This window comes from Tachypleus tridentatus, chromosome 9 (genome assembly GCF_004210375.1).
Source record: "Tachypleus tridentatus isolate NWPU-2018 chromosome 9, ASM421037v1, whole genome shotgun sequence".
In the NCBI taxonomy this organism is placed as follows: Eukaryota; Metazoa; Arthropoda; class Merostomata; order Xiphosura; family Limulidae; genus Tachypleus; species Tachypleus tridentatus.
In genome coordinates this window covers 19,911,225-19,930,253 of record NC_134833.1, presented here as the reverse complement: position 1 = coordinate 19,930,253, position 19,029 = coordinate 19,911,225, and the positions used below count along the sequence as shown (strand labels likewise).

At 27.2% G+C, this 19,029-nt stretch overlaps 1 protein-coding gene across 3 annotated transcripts in view; it reads left to right on the top strand.

The window, feature by feature from the left end:
* The window catches only part of LOC143224811 (uncharacterized), a 74,779-nt gene that overhangs the window by 31,856 nt on the left and 23,894 nt on the right, over positions 1-19,029 (top strand). For all 3 annotated transcript variants that reach the window (XM_076453140.1, XM_076453139.1, XM_076453138.1), the window contains 5 exons: positions 75-338; positions 1,740-1,856; positions 4,152-4,280; positions 5,293-5,421; positions 17,811-17,945. In XM_076453140.1, coding sequence (XP_076309255.1) covers positions 75-338; positions 1,740-1,856; positions 4,152-4,280; positions 5,293-5,421; positions 17,811-17,945 — 774 coding nt within the window. The remainder of the gene's footprint in view (positions 1-74; positions 339-1,739; positions 1,857-4,151; positions 4,281-5,292; positions 5,422-17,810; positions 17,946-19,029) is intronic.

The window sequence follows — 19,029 nt, the reverse complement described above, 5'->3', positions numbered from 1 at the left end:
ATATAATGTCACGTTTTATCAAAGTGTATGCCTAAAGAGAGTTTTATTGTTTTGTTTTATAATGATTTCTCCAGATCCATGTAACCCAAACCCTTGTGAAAATGGAGGCACCTGCATACCCGGCAGTGATGAGAAGGACTACAGTTGTGAATGTTTGACTGGTTTTGGTAATAAAACCTGTTCAGAAGTGGACTTCTGTAAATATCCAGAGAACGGAAACAATGGGATAAAAGCATGTGGCCAGGCTAAGTGCAATACTGTTGACGACCTTCAAACCTTTGTTTGTGAATGTGATGAACCTGAATACTTCGACTACTACAGAGCCACCTGTACTGACAGTTAGTATTTATTTCCTTTCCATTAAAAATAATTGTAATATGATGTATTTTTTACACATTTCTTCACAAGACGTCAAAAACACAGTTAAAAGTTGTGGTTGTAATCAGGCGATACGTTACTATATATTAACAATTGTAGAGTGCAATAACCTTTCTAGTGTCGTCATTCTTAGAACAAAGATAAATTTTATAAATTAATTATTAAGACTTACAACGTAATATGATATTTTGAACAACATTTAATGGATATGTAATACATCCATAAAGTAACACTTATAAATAAATATGCTGGTTTACGTATTGTAAATATATTACATTCTCGAGCAAAGTCAGTTAATAGGTTAATGATTATTATATATTATAAACGTTTAAAAATAGCAATGTTGATTACAACTTACGTATACTCTTTTAAAAGTTACAGTTTGAAAACCGAGAGCCTACGTAGTATTAGCAGTCAGTAGGCCTAATCTTTCTCAAGATATCTCATTATGTCCAGAAGTTTCCACACTCTGTTTGAAAATGTTTCTTTAGTTACCTTGATTTTTACCATAACTTTTAATATTCTGATGTTGGTTCAAATAACACACCGTTTTCATTTATTGGAATACAATTTACGAACTGGAATAGAAAAAAAACACACAAATATGCTAATAGTGATTTACTTTAAAGGCATAGTGAGAATGCAGTATAGAATAAAACTACAAAAATTATATCCAATAATTTGAACACATGTTGATATTTTTATTTTAAAAATGATACAGAATTGAGTAAGAAACTATAAGTTTTTGTGTCAATAACACAGGCCTGTGAATTTAAACTTCATAAAAGTTATTTTGGTTTTAATGACAGATCTTACATAATTCAATTACGCAGAGTTCGAAATTAAGAATACAAAATAACTCTTACTTAAATCAAATTATTGTATCGTTTACCACAATTAACATTTTTCATTACAATTTGATGTTAAATAAATGTGTATTTTCGTTCACCCTAATTTTTTCGTATGTGTCATTTAAGTCTCAAAACTGTGTGTTGTGGTCTTTCTTTTATGAACAGCGTTATAGCGTTTTGGGAAAAATGTGCACGTGATGTAGAAAAATGGATATCATTTTCATATATATCCATCGTACAGAAATTACTGTGGAACATGTGAACATTTCAAGACAATTAAACCATTGTAGGCCTGTGTAGTTTTTACAGAAATATAAATATTTGTTGTTGGAATGTTTTATGATACTGATTGTGAAACTATGAGTGTTGTGGGGAAAAGTACAACTTTATTTGACCTTTGTTCTTTTTTTAACTGTAGATTTTCAACGAGTATTTGTTTTTGTGAGAATACGATGATTTAGATAAGTTTGTAAAAACAAATACATACAATTTATTTATTGTTTTCTCAAGAACTCGATCCATGTAAGTTGAAGTTATGTCCGGAAAGACGAGAGTGTAAAATAACAGAAGATACTCCAACTTGTGAATGCAAAGGGGACTACACAGAAGAAAACGATGAATGCAAACGTAAGAATAGAAAGTTCGAGACAAAGTTCTGTGAAATATTCATCACACTTTGATTCGTCATTTCTTGTTTATTAAAATTATACATCACTAATTTTAAAAAGGTGAAATTGAGCGTATAGAAAACAGGCAGTGTGTGTGTGTTTTTTATAGCAAAGCCATAAAAGGCTATCTGCTCAGCCCACTGAGGGGAATCGAACCCCTGATTTTAGCGTTGTAAATCCGGAAACATACCGCTGTACTAGCGGGGAGGGGGCAAAACAGACAATCTGTCAATAGGTTTGTAATTGAACTATCTAATTAATATATTTTTTTCCAACTCATTATGTGTAAATTGATCCATGCAATTGAAAATTATGTTCTCATTTAACTTTATTTTAAATAATTTATCGTTTTAATTTACTCTATAGTAATTGAAGGAATTCGAAAATAAGACGAAGTGCGAGAAGTTAAACGTTTTTAAAAAAAATATCACATTAACAAAAATTGTAAACCACATAAATTATTTTATTATTGTCCTCCTAGTGGCACAACGGTATATCTGGAGACTCACGCCTCTAGAAACCTGGTTTCGATACTCGTGATGGGCACAGCACAGATAGCCCATTGTGGAGCTTTGTGCTTAATTCAAACCAAAACGTTTATTATTATATTCTATCATATTAATGTAACCGTTTAAATTTCTTTATAAAGCACATTTGTCTTTATTTTTTGCTGTATAATAAATACTTGAATTGAACAAATAGTGATATATATTGAAGAAATATTACTGTAACAAGTGCAGATAATATAGCACGAGACTTAGTAATTACCGTTGGTTTAGTCTTAAAAAATTACACAAATAACTTTATTTCTATTACTAGCGTGCAGGAAATATAATACAACTACAATAGCACGATTTATCCATAAAACCAATTACTTCTGAATTTGTTGTGTAATGTCAGTGTCATATAATATTCAATATAACTGAGGCGAAACATCTCTAAATATATCATTTTTAAATATATGTTTTGTATGTTTCATATGTAATTTACGTAGCTGTGATGTGTTGATAGGAACATATAAGAAGAGTGACTGGTGCATTTGTTGATCTCTTTAACCTGTGTGATTCTCGCAGTGGGCAAACGAAAGTAACTTACAGCGTAGTTCTGCTACAGTAAAACAATGGTTGTGAAAGTATTGTTGTAAATGAAATGATTTTGTTGTGAAATTATACACCTGTAGTCCTCACTGTTTTACTTCTGACGCTTAAACGCTAAATATAACATAAGTTAGTGGAAAAGTAACGCCTATCCACTTCAAAGATGTAGCAGTTAAAATGTTACATTCGTAAATTCCATAAATATTTTGTAATTGAGCACTTAGAAATGGTTGGTTGAATGGCTTTTCTTTAGGATGAAGTTACCCTATTGGCTATCTGTGGTCTGCTTGTCACGAGCGCCGAAACTCCAATTCTAGCGTCGTGAGACAACAGTCTTACCGTTCCTCCATAATTTATCGTTTTAAATTACTCAGTTTAATGTCAGTGGTTTGGGATAAATGAATATAGTTGTAAATTTTATATATAATGTCAATAAGCATCTCTAATTCTTTCAAACAGGTATAAAAAATGTGAAGTGCTTAAAGAAATTGATGTGGTATTTGTTAGTCACTATCACTAACTATGGTTCCAATTGGAAAATGTTATAGATTAACAAGTTGCATTCTCTGTCCAACTGAAAATTGTTAGAATTGTTTTTTTATATCAACTTTCTTAAGTCGAGTTAGGTCAATAATGATAAATGTATCCAAATCTAGCCAACTGAGTAAGGTCAATGATGATGAATGTATCCAAATCTAGCCAACTGAGTAAGGTCAATAATGATAAATGTATCCAAATCTAGCCAACTGAGTTAGGTCAATGATGATAAATGTATCCAAATCTAGCCAACTGAGTAAGGTCAATGATGATAAATGTATCCAAATCTAGCCAACTGAGTAAGGTCAACAATGATAAATGTATCCAAATCTAGCCAACTGAGTACTTCTAAATCAAATCATCACCCAAAATAATCGTGGTTACTCATAAAAACTTCAACAGTACTGAGAGTTAGATATGTAGACTAGCTTGCTCTGTTTTTATAACGAAACGAAAGAGCACTGTCTCTGTTTTTATCCGAATCATAAATTGTCTTTTTAATGACTATCCAACTATTTCGAAACATCGAATTTAATTTTAATAATAAATACCACCTTTGTTTTGATTCGGATATTTAAAAATAATTATTCAATTTGCATGTGTGTTATTAATTTATACAGCCAAAAATTTCTGTGAAGAAAGAACGTGTGATGAAAACGAAGTGTGTGTCGAAGGACCAGCTGATCATCCAAGGAAAACGAGGTGTATTTGTAAAACAGGCTACGTAAGGATTGGAAGCAAATGCACATGTAAGTAATATTTTATACTAGCCTTCGATGTCAGCTAAGCTATTCCTCCACACATAAAACCACGCTTTAGGTATAAAGGTTCGAAAGGTTCAGTTTCGTCACTGGTTGACAAAAATTCGTGGAAGAAATGTAGAACTTGTACGAAACGTTTCAACAGTGCTTTATTGGTGTTTCATTTTTAGTGTAAATATATTACAGGGTATAAATTAAAATCTTCGGTTAGATTTTAATGTAAAATAAACTAAACATACAAGTACAATCTTTTCTGTAAAGCGCAGATAGCCCTCGAGTAGCTTTGCGCGAAATTCAAATCGAACCAAACTTTGCTGTAAATAACATATTGTTTATAAATTATTTACCAAAATGTGCCAAATACAAAATCTGTGAATATTTAGGATTTTCCACTGTGTAAACAACACCTGATAACAAAAGAGAGAATAAGTCTGTTTTGAAGAAACGCTTGTTAAAAGCACAATATTATAGTTTTCTAACTGCTGAGAGATGTTAAGATGCTGAGATTTGACTGTAAATATGATATGCTACTTAAAATGTTTTTCACTAAATTTAATCATAGTGTGACACATATGGTTCTTTTAAGTATTTTCTGTTATATAGAGCATGATAACTTAGGAACAGAAATTATTTTCAGGCGTGATGCTAAAACTCTTAATTTTGGGGAGCTTAATCAACAGGCCCGGCATGGCCAGGTGGTTAAGCCACTCGATTTGTAATTCGAGGGTCCCGGGTTCGAATCCTCATTACACCAAACATGCTCTCCATTTCAGCCGTGAGGGCGTTATAATGTGACGGTCAATCTCACTATTCGTTGGTAAAAGAGTAGCCCAAGAGTTGGCGGTGAGTGGTGATGACTAGCTTCATTCCCTCTAGTCTTACACTGCTAAATTAGGGACATCTAGCGCAGATAGCTCTCGTGTAGCTTTGCGAGAAATTAAAAAACAAACAAACTTAAGTAACATCCTAAAAATTCTTATTTGCATCTATATTCACATAGCTATCTGTGTCGTCAACAATCCATGTAAAGCATTTGAGAATTGTGTACTAGAAGATGATTCCGAAGACAATAAGAATGGATACAGTTGCACGTGTGAAGATCCATTCACTGAAAAAGATGGAAAATGTGGTAAGTTAAAAATCTTGTGTCCCTCCCTCTGTTCCCCACGTCTCACGTTCCTTCGAAGTTACATCTTTGTATTTAATGTTACAATGTCAACACTTTGTCGCAATAAATTTCACGTATCTTGATATATTTTAGTGCTTGTTAACTGTGAACATTTACTCTTAACTGTATATTTGGGCTTAAACCTAATAATCTTGACTTCAAATTGTTTATTTTAGTTTCTTTTTCCTAAGAGTGCAATTGAAGAGGCCTAAAATGTATAGTTTTGTCTTGAAATTGGTTACTTCAATCACGGTTACTGTTTATATTAAGAACAAAATTTAAACATAACGTTACTCAAAATTTGTTGCTTTGCTTACTTCTCTTTAATAGGTTATTTGAAAAACTTATAACTGTTTGTTTCAGTTTTTGTTAGTTTTTTTTTAGATATGAAATGTAAACGTCTTAATCTGATTGGTTTTCTTATTGGTGTTCTATATTTTAAATGATTTCTGAAATTAGTAGATTTGTTTGTTGCTCTTTAAGAGCAGTTTAAAAATTTTAAAAATTAAAACAACAAAGTTATTCACTTATAACATTGTGTAGTAGTTTTAAATTGTACAACATAGTTATTCACTCATAACATTGTGTATTAGTTTTAAATTGTACGACAACATAGTTATTCACTTATAACATTGTGTATTAGTTTTAAATTGTATTACAACATAGTTATTCACTTATAACATTGTGTATTAGTTTTAAATTGTACGACAACATAGTTATTCACTTATAACACTGTGTAATAGTTATAAATTGTATTACAACATAGTTATTCACTTATAACACTGTGTAGTAGTTTTAAATTGTACGACAACATAGTTATTCACTCATAACATTGTGTATTAGTTTTAAATTGTACGACAACATAGTTATTCACTTATAACACTGTGTAATAGTTATAAATTGTATTACAACATAGTTATTCACTTATAACATTGTGTATTAGTTTTAAATTGTACTACAACATAGTTATTCACTCATAACACTGTGTAGTAGTTTTAAATTGTACTTCAACATAGTTATTCACTTATAACACTGTGTATTAGTTTTAAATTGTACTTCAACATAGTTATTCACTTATAACACTGTGTATTAATTTTAAATTGTACGACAACATAGTTATTCACTTATAACACTGTGTAATAGTTATAAATTGTATTACAACATAGTTATTCACTTATAACATTGTGTATTAGTTTTAAATTGTACGACAACACAGTTATTCACTCATAACACTGTGTAGTAGTTTTAAATTGTATTACAACATAGTTATTCACTTATAACACTGTGTAGTAGTTTTAAATTGTATTACAACATAGTTATTCACTTATAACACTGTGTAATAGTTATAAATTGTATTACAACATAGTTATTCACTTATAACATTGTGTATTAGTTTTAAATTGTACCACAACATAGTTATTCACTCATAACATTGTGTATTAGTTTTAAATTGTACCACAACATAGTTATTCACTTATAACACTGTGTAGTAGTTTTAAATTGTACTACAACATAGTTATTCACTTATAACATTGTGTATTAGTTTTAAATTGTACCACAACATAGTTATTCACTTATAACACTGTGTAGTAGTTTTAAATTGTATTACAACATAGTTATTCACTTATAACATTGTGTATTAGTTTTAAATTGTACCACAACATAGTTATTCACTTATAACATTGTGTAGTAGTTTTAAATTGTATTACAACATAGTTATTCACTTATAACATTGTGTATTAGTTTTAAATTGTACTACAACATAGTTATTCACTTATAACATTGTGTATTAGTTTTAAATTGTACCACAACATAGTTATTCACTTATAACACTGTGTAGTAGTTTTAAATTGTATTACAACATAGTTATTCACTTATAACATTGTGTATTAGTTTTAAATTGTACCACAACATAGTTATTCACTTATAACATTGTGTAGTAGTTTTAAATTGTATTACAACATAGTTATTCACTTATAACATTGTGTATTAGTTTTAAATTGTACTACAACATAGTTATTCACTTATAACATTGTGTATTAGTTTTAAATTGTACCACAACATAGTTATTCACTTATAACATTGTGTAGTAGTTTTAAATTGTATTACAACATAGTTATTCACTTATAACATTGTGTATTAGTTTTAAATTGTACCACAACATAGTTATTCACTTATAACATTGTGTAGTAGTTTTAAATTGTATTACAACATAGTTATTCACTTATAACATTGTGTATTAGTTTTAAATTGTACGACAACATAGTTATTCACTTATAACACTGTGTAGTAGTTTTAAATTGTATTACAACATAGTTATTCACTTATAACATTGTGTATTAGTTTTAAATTGTACTACAACATAGTTATTCACTTATAACATTGTGTATTAGTTTTAAATTGTACGACAACACAGTTATTCACTCATAACACTGTGTAGTAGTTTTAAATTGTATTACAACATAGTTATTCACTTATAACATTGTGTATTAGTTTTAAATTGTACTACAACATAGTTATTCACTTATAACATTGTGTATTAGTTTTAAATTGTATTACAACATAGTTATTCACTTATAACATTGTGTATTAGTTTTAAATTGTACTACAACATAGTTATTCACTTATAACATTGTGTAGTAGTTTTAAATTGTATTACAACATAGTTATTCACTTATAACATTGTGTATTAGTTTTAAATTGTACCACAACATAGTTATTCACTTATAACATTGTGTAGTAGTTTTAAATTGTATTACAACATAGTTATTCACTTATAACATTGTGTATTAGTTTTAAATTGTACGACAACACAGTTATTCACTTATAACACTGTGTAGTAGTTTTAAATTGTATTACAACATAGTTATTCACTTATAACATTGTGTATTAGTTTTAAATTGTACTACAACATAGTTATTCACTTATAACATTGTGTATTAGTTTTAAATTGTACGACAACATAGTTATTCACTCATAACACTGTGTAGTAGTTTTAAATTGTATTACAACATAGTTATTCACTTATAACATTGTGTATTAGTTTGAAATTGTACTACAACATAGTTATTCACTTATAACATTGTGTATTAGTTTTAAATTGTATTACAACATAGTTATTCACTTATAACATTGTGTATTAGTTTTAAATTGTACGACAACATAGTTATTCACTTATAACATTGTGTATTAGTTTTAAATTGTACTACAACATAGTTATTCACTTATAACACTGTGTAGTAGTTTTAAATTGTACTTCAACATAGTTATTCACTTATAACATTGTGTATTAGTTTTAAATTGTACTTCAACATAGTTATTCACTTATAACACTGTGTATTAGTTTTAAATTGTACTTCAACATAGTTATTCACTTATAACATTGTGTATTAGTTTTAAATTGTATTACAACATAGTTATTCACTTATAACATTGTGTATTAGTTTTAAATTGTACTACAACATAGTTATTCACTTATAACATTGTGTATTAGTTTTAAATTGTATTACAACATAGTTATTCACTTATAACATTGTGTATTAGTTTTAAATTGTATTACAACATAGTTATTCACTTATAACATTGTGTATTAGTTTTAAATTGTATTACAACATAGTTATTCACTTATAACATTGTGTATTAGTTATAAATTGTACGACAACATAGTTATTCACTTATAACATTGTGTATTAGTTTTAAATTGTATTACAACATAGTTATTCACTTATAACATTGTGTATTAGTTTTAAATTGTACTTCAACATAGTTATTCACTTATAACATTGTGTATTAGTTTTAAATTGTATTACAACATAGTTATTCACTTATAACATTGTGTATTAGTTTTAAATTGTACTACAACATAGTTATTCACTTATAACATTGTGTATTAGTTTTAAATTGTATTACAACATAGTTATTCACTTATAACATTGTGTATTAGTTTTAAATTGTACGACAACATAGTTATTCACTTATAACATTGTGTATTAGTTTTAAATTGTATTACAACATAGTTATTCACTTATAACACTGTGTAATAGTTTTAAATTGTACTTCAACATAGTTATTCACTTATAACATTGTGTATTAGTTTTAAATTGTACTTCAACATAGTTATTCACTTATAACATTGTGTATTAGTTTTAAATTGTACTACAACATAGTTATTCACTTATAACATTGTGTATTAGTTTTAAATTGTACGACAACACAGTTATTCACTTATAACATTGTGTAGTAGTTTTAAATTGTACTACAACATAGTTATTCACTTATAACATTGTGTATTAGTTTTAAATTGTATTACAACATAGTTATTCACTTATAACATTGTGTATTAGTTTTAAATTGTATTACAACATAGTTATTCACTTATAACATTGTGTATTAGTTTTAAATTGTACTACAACATAGTTATTCACTTATAACATTGTGTATTAGTTTTAAATTGTATTACAACATAGTTATTCACTTATAACATTGTGTATTAGTTATAAATTGTACGACAACATAGTTATTCACTTATAACATTGTGTATTAGTTTTAAATTGTATTACAACATAGTTATTCACTTATAACATTGTGTATTAGTTATAAATTGTACGACAACATAGTTATTCACTTATAACATTGTGTATTAGTTTTAAATTGTATTACAACATAGTTATTCACCTATAACATTGTGTATTAGTTTTAAATTGTACTTCAACATAGTTATTCACTTATAACATTGTGTATTAGTTTTAAATTGTATTACAACATAGTTATTCACTTATAACATTGTGTATTAGTTTTAAATTGTACTTCAACATAGTTATTCACTTATAACATTGTGTATTAGTTTTAAATTGTACTACAACATAGTTATTCACTTATAACATTGTGTATTAGTTTTAAATTGTACTACAACATAGTTATTCACTCATAACACTGTGTAGTAGTTTTAAATTGTACTTCAACATAGTTATTCACTTATAACACTGTGTATTAGTTTTAAATTGTACTTCAACATAGTTATTCACTTATAACACTGTGTATTAGTTTTAAATTGTACTTCAACATAGTTATTCACTTATAACACTGTGTATTAGTTTTAAATTGTATTACAACATAGTTATTCACTTATAACATTGTGTATTAGTTTTAAATTGTACTTCAACATAGTTATTCACTTATAACACTGTGCATTAGTTTTAAATTGTACTACAACATAGTTATTCACTCATAACACTGTGTAGTAGTTTTAAATTGTACTTCAACATAGTTATTCACTTATAACACTGTGTATTAGTTTTAAATTGTATTACAACATAGTTATTCACTTATAACACTGTGTAATAGTTTTAAATTGTACTACAACATAGTTATTCACTTATAACATTGTGTATTAGTTTTAAATTGTATTACAACATAGTTATTCACTTATAACATTGTGTATTAGTTTTAAATTGTACTTCAACATAGTTATTCACTTATAACATTGTGTATTAGTTTTAAATTGTACTACAACATAGTTATTCACTTATAACATTGTGTATTAGTTTTAAATTGTACTACAACATAGTTATTCACTCATAACACTGTGTAGTAGTTTTAAATTGTACTTCAACATAGTTATTCACTTATAACACTGTGTATTAGTTTTAAATTGTACTTCAACATAGTTATTCACTTATAACACTGTGTATTAATTTTAAATTGTACTTCAACATAGTTATTCACTTATAACACTGTGTATTAGTTTTAAATTGTATTACAACATAGTTATTCACTTATAACATTGTGTATTAGTTTTAAATTGTACCACAACATAGTTATTCACTTATAACATTGTGTAGTAGTTTTAAATTGTATTACAACATAGTTATTCACTTATAACATTGTGTATTAGTTTTAAATTGTACTACAACATAGTTATTCACTTATAACATTGTGTATTAGTTTTAAATTGTACCACAACATAGTTATTCACTTATAACACTGTGTAGTAGTTTTAAATTGTATTACAACATAGTTATTCACTTATAACATTGTGTATTAGTTTTAAATTGTACCACAACATAGTTATTCACTTATAACATTGTGTAGTAGTTTTAAATTGTATTACAACATAGTTATTCACTTATAACATTGTGTATTAGTTTTAAATTGTACTACAACATAGTTATTCACTTATAACATTGTGTATTAGTTTTAAATTGTACCACAACATAGTTATTCACTTATAACACTGTGTAGTAGTTTTAAATTGTATTACAACATAGTTATTCACTTATAACATTGTGTATTAGTTTTAAATTGTACCACAACATAGTTATTCACTTATAACATTGTGTAGTAGTTTTAAATTGTATTACAACATAGTTATTCACTTATAACATTGTGTATTAGTTTTAAATTGTACGACAACACAGTTATTCACTTATAACACTGTGTAGTAGTTTTAAATTGTATTACAACATAGTTATTCACTTATAACATTGTGTATTAGTTTTAAATTGTACTACAACATAGTTATTCACTTATAACATTGTGTATTAGTTTTAAATTGTACTACAACATAGTTATTCACTCATAACACTGTGTAGTAGTTTTAAATTGTATTACAACATAGTTATTCACTTATAACATTGTGTATTAGTTTTAAATTGTACTACAACATAGTTATTCACTTATAACATTGTGTATTAGTTTTAAATTGTATTACAACATAGTTATTCACTTATAACATTGTGTATTAGTTTTAAATTGTACGACAACATAGTTATTCACTTATAACATTGTGTAGTAGTTTTAAATTGTATTACAACATAGTTATTCACTTATAACATTGTGTATTAGTTTTAAATTGTACCACAACATAGTTATTCACTTATAACATTGTGTAGTAGTTTTAAATTGTATTACAACATAGTTATTCACTTATAACATTGTGTATTAGTTTTAAATTGTACGACAACACAGTTATTCACTTATAACACTGTGTAGTAGTTTTAAATTGTATTACAACATAGTTATTCACTTATAACATTGTGTATTAGTTTTAAATTGTACTACAACATAGTTATTCACTTATAACATTGTGTATTAGTTTTAAATTGTACGACAACACAGTTATTCACTCATAACACTGTGTAGTAGTTTTAAATTGTATTACAACATAGTTATTCACTTATAACATTGTGTATTAGTTTTAAATTGTACTACAACATAGTTATTCACTTATAACATTGTGTATTAGTTTTAAATTGTATTACAACATAGTTATTCACTTATAACATTGTGTATTAGTTTTAAATTGTACGACAACATAGTTATTCACTCATAACATTGTGTATTAGTTTTAAATTGTACGACAACATAGTTATTCACTTATAACATTGTGTATTAGTTTTAAATTGTATTACAACATAGTTATTCACTTATAACATTGTGTATTAGTTTTAAATTGTACTACAACATAGTTATTCACTTATAACATTGTGTATTAGTTTTAAATTGTATTACAACATAGTTATTCACTTATAACATTGTGTATTAGTTTTAAATTGTACGACAACATAGTTATTCACTCATAACATTGTGTATTAGTTTTAAATTGTACTACAACATAGTTATTCACTTATAACATTGTGTATTAGTTTTAAATTGTACTACAACATAGTTATTCACTCATAACACTGTGTAGTAGTTTTAAATTGTACTTCAACATAGTTATTCACTTATAACATTGTGTATTAGTTTTAAATTGTACTTCAACATAGTTATTCACTTATAACACTGTGTATTAGTTTTAAATTGTACTTCAACATAGGTATTCACTTATAACATTGTGTATTAGTTTTAAATTGTATTACAACATAGTTATTCACTTATAACATTGTGTATTAGTTTTAAATTGTACTACAACATAGTTATTCACTTATAACATTGTGTATTAGTTTTAAATTGTATTACAACATAGTTATTCACTTATAACATTGTGTATTAGTTTTAAATTGTATTACAATATAGTTATTCACTTATAACATTGTGTATTAGTTTTAAATTGTATTACAACATAGTTATTCACTTATAACATTGTGTATTAGTTATAAATTGTACGACAACATAGTTATTCACTTATAACATTGTGTATTAGTTTTAAATTGTATTACAACATAGTTATTCACTTATAACATTGTGTATTAGTTTTAAATTGTACTTCAACATAGTTATTCACTTATAACATTGTGTATTAGTTTTAAATTGTATTACAACATAGTTATTCACTTATAACATTGTGTATTAGTTTTAAATTGTACTACAACATAGTTATTCACTTATAACATTGTGTATTAGTTTTAAATTGTATTACAACATAGTTATTCACTTATAACATTGTGTATTAGTTTTAAATTGTACGACAACATAGTTATTCACTTATAACATTGTGTATTAGTTTTAAATTGTATTACAACATAGTTATTCACTTATAACACTGTGTAATAGTTTTAAATTGTACTTCAACATAGTTATTCACTTATAACATTGTGTATTAGTTTTAAATTGTACTTCAACATAGTTATTCACTTATAACATTGTGTATTAGTTTTAAATTGTACTACAACATAGTTATTCACTTATAACATTGTGTATTAGTTTTAAATTGTACGACAACACAGTTATTCACTTATAACATTGTGTAGTAGTTTTAAATTGTACTACAACATAGTTATTCACTTATAACATTGTGTATTAGTTTTAAATTGTATTACAACATAGTTATTCACTTATAACATTGTGTATTAGTTTTAAATTGTATTACAACATAGTTATTCACTTATAACATTGTGTATTAGTTTTAAATTGTACTACAACATAGTTATTCACTTATAACATTGTGTATTAGTTTTAAATTGTATTACAACATAGTTATTCACTTATAACATTGTGTATTAGTTTTAAATTGTACGACAACATAGTTATTCACTTATAACATTGTGTATTAGTTTTAAATTGTATTACAACATAGTTATTCACTTATAACATTGTGTATTAGTTATAAATTGTACGACAACATAGTTATTCACTTATAACATTGTGTATTAGTTTTAAATTGTATTACAACATAGTTATTCACCTATAACATTGTGTATTAGTTTTAAATTGTACTTCAACATAGTTATTCACTTATAACATTGTGTATTAGTTTTAAATTGTATTACAACATAGTTATTCACTTATAACATTGTGTATTAGTTTTAAATTGTACTTCAACATAGTTATTCACTTATAACATTGTGTATTAGTTTTAAATTGTACTACAACATAGTTATTCACTTATAACATTGTGTATTAGTTTTAAATTGTACTACAACATAGTTATTCACTCATAACACTGTGTAGTAGTTTTAAATTGTACTTCAACATAGTTATTCACTTATAACACTGTGTATTAGTTTTAAATTGTACTTCAACATAGTTATTCACTTATAACACTGTGTATTAGTTTTAAATTGTACTTCAACATAGTTATTCACTTATAACACTGTGTATTAGTTTTAAATTGTATTACAACATAGTTATTCACTTATAACATTGTGTATTAGTTTTAAATTGTACTTCAACATAGTTATTCACTTATAACACTGTGTATTAGTTTTAAATTGTACTACAACATAGTTATTCACTCATAACACTGTGTAGTAGTTTTAAATTGTACTTCAACATAGTTATTCACTTATAACACTGTGTATTAGTTTTAAATTGTATTACAACATAGTTATTCACTTATAACACTGTGTATTAGTTTTAAATTGTACTACAACATAGTTATTCACTTATAACATTGTGTATTAGTTTTAAATTGTATTACAACATAGTTATTCACTTATAACATTGTGTATTAGTTTTAAATTGTACTTCAACATAGTTATTCACTTATAACATTGTGTATTAGTTTTAAATTGTACTACAACATAGTTATTCACTTATAACATTGTGTATTAGTTTTAAATTGTACTACAACATAGTTATTCACTTATAACACTGTGTAGTAGTTTTAAATTGTACTTCAACATAGTTATTCACTTATAACACTGTGTATTAGTTTTAAATTGTACTTCAACATAGTTATTCACTTATAACACTGTGTATTAATTTTAAATTGTACTTCAACATAGTTATTCACTTATAACACTGTGTATTAGTTTTAAATTGTATTACAACATAGTTATTCACTTATAACACTGTGTATTAGTTTTAAATTGTATTACAACATAGTTATTCACTTATAACATTGTGTATTAGTTTTAAATTGTACTTCAACATAGTTATTCACTTATAACACTGTGCATTAGTTTTAAATTGTACTACAACATAGTTATTCACTCATAACACTGTGTAGTAGTTTTAAATTGTACTTCAACATAGTTATTCACTTATAACACTGTGTATTAGTTTTAAATTGTATTACAACATAGTTATTCACTTATAACACTGTGTAATAGTTTTAAATTGTACTACAACATAGTTATTCACTTATAACATTGTGTATTAGTTTTAAATTGTATTACAGCATAGTTATTCACTTATAACATTGTGTATTAGTTTTAAATTGTATTACAACATAGTTTTTCACTTATAACATTGTGTATTAGTTTTAAATTGTATTACAACATAGTTATTCACTTATAACATTGTGTATTAGTTTTAAATTGTACTTCAACATAGTTATTCACGTATAACATTGTGTATTGGTTTTAAATTGTACTTCAACATAGTTATTCACTTATAACACTGTGTATTAGTTTTGAATTGTATTACAACAAAGTTATTCACTTATAACACTGTGTATTAGTTTTAAATTGTATTACAACATAGTTATTCACTTATAACACTGTGTAATAGTTTTAAATTGTACTACAACATAGTTATTCACTTATAACATTGTGTATTAGTTTTAAATTGTACTACAACATAGTTATTCACTTATAACAGTGTGTATTAGTTTTAAATTGTACATTATTAAAGTTTATTAAAGTTATTAAAGTACAACACTATGTTAATTTTTTTTTACTTAGAAAGTTAGGTTTTAGTTTTGTTTACAGTAATATTTACTATGCAAGTCAATTTTATTAGCCATTAATTTTTTTTCGATTAAATATGGGAATCAAAGTATCCCGTTATTTATATTGTGTTCACGTTTATCAAATTAAACTCTCCTATTATTAATATTGTGTTCACGTTTATCAAATTAAAGTATCCCATTATTTACAGTGTTCACGTTTATCAAATTAAAGTATCCTATTATTGATATTGTGTTCACGTTTATCAAATTAAAGTATCCCATTATTTATTTTATGTCCTTGTTTATCAAATAATACGTGATATAAATTTCTTCTTTACCCTGCAGAATTACTATTACAATTGTTTTTAATATTCAATTGTTTTAGTATGAAGAGAGTATTCCCCCTGTGGGTCAAAAATATGTTCAGAAAGTTGTGACAATACTTTTATATCAGTCTAGTGGACTTATAAGTTAATAGTAGTTCCTTACGAAGCTTAGATAGCAAAATACTGAGTTAGTAAATATATGTTCTGGAAATATTGTTATCTTATTGATATTAATAAATGTTTCCAGCATGCAACACAGTAGCTAGGAATTTCTCCTTCTGATTTGTACTGACATAACCACTGATCTCATTTCTGTACTAAACTCACGTAATTATTTGTATTTTGTACATTAAAGTACGGTATTTGAAACTCAAACAATACGCACTCAGTTTGATTGCATTCATAAATTAAGTTGTGAAACAAATCGTAAATGATTATACGTGGAATAATCAAATCGTGGTCAGTTTGGTACAGACCATTCACGATAAGATGTGTTGTTACAAACTGTAAGCATCCAATAGGAAGTACTGGTACTTTACGAGGGTTGACCAATACGTAGAGCAATGTTGACCGCATAAATTGCGAATCAACTTTTGGTAATTTTAGAGAAAATGATAGTGTTTGAGAAAAAAAATAATAGCAACATAGGTGAAGATAGCCTTTGTATATATTGTAGAACAAGAAATCATTGAATATCGCAGGAGATACTCTATGATTCAACGCTCGTTTTTTTCTCTCGTTAAAAATTATGTTATTTACCCAGTCTGATAATTTCACAAGTATTTGCTTTCAATTATCTTCGCCTAGATGTGGAAAAACATGTTTTTCATTTAATGTATAAATTTTGTGTTAAATACTATCTATAAACGCAGAGTAATGTTATTTGTTTTAGACAGATGAATTCTCTACTGCATTTATTGCTATTGTTTTTTCTGCCTCTCACTGTATATTTGTTCCTTAAACTCTCGTAGAGGTGAAAGAAGAAAATGAATGTGACGTAGACTGTGGTGACGGAGGCGCATGCGTGAAGAGTGGCGACAATAATATATGCAGATGTAAATCTGGGTATATTGCAGAAGAGAAAGAAGGGAATCAGAGCTGTGTTCGTAAGTAAACAGATTGTATCGTGTGTGTTTATTACTACTTCGTTCAGTTATTTATTCACGAAGTATATTAACACTTACATGTGTGGTTCTTCCTATATATGATAACATACTGACTTTCACTTAGATGTTGTACCTACAAAACTATCTTGACCATTATTTTTGGGCATGGCACGGCCTAGTAATTAAGGTGCTTGTCTCGTAATCTGAGAGTCGCGTGTTCGAATACCCCTTCACGCTGAACAAGCTCGAACTTTCAGATGTGGGGGCGTTGCAATGTTACAGTCAGTGCCACCATTAATTGGTAAAAAGTAGCCAAAATAGCTGTGGGTTTGTCACTGCTAAATTACGAACAGCTAGCACAGTTAGATGTGGTTTAGTTTTGTGTGAAATTCAAACCAAACGTTTACTCTTGGTTGTTCTCTCAACTTTTCACATTAAAATTGACCAATCTAGTGTGTGTGTTTGTGTTTTTCTTTTAGCAAAGCCACAACGAGCTATCTGCTGAGCCCACCGAGGGGAATCGAACCCCTAATTTTAGCGTTGTAAATCCGTAGACTTAACCACTCTAGTGTGGAGACATATTGTATACCTGAATTGAAAATGCAAAATAAGAGGTGTTATCAATTTATTGTTCCAAAAAAATAGAATTTTCTTGAAATAATGTTCTTTCGTGAATATTCTCTGTCGTAGAACCGTATTACGCGCATTCTGCTTATCCCGGTTCGCATCCCGGTTGCGCCAAACATGCTCGCCCTTTCAGCCGTGGGGGCGTTATAATGTTACGATCAATCCCACTATTCGTTGGTAAAAGAGTAGCCCAAGAGTTGGCGGTGGGTGGTGGTGACTAGCTGCCTTCCCTCTAGTCTTACACTGCTACATTATGGACGGCTAGCGCAGATAGCCCTCGAGTAGCTTTGCGCGAAATTCAAAAACAAACAATCGCCTGGGGTGTCTACATAAATCTAAATATTCTTAAATATACACTTATAATAAAGCTAATAAATAGTCTTACCTTAGCTTAACGGGACAAGCGAAGAATCGCTTTAACCCGTCTATACTTGTACTTTTTAGCCAAAAACAAAAA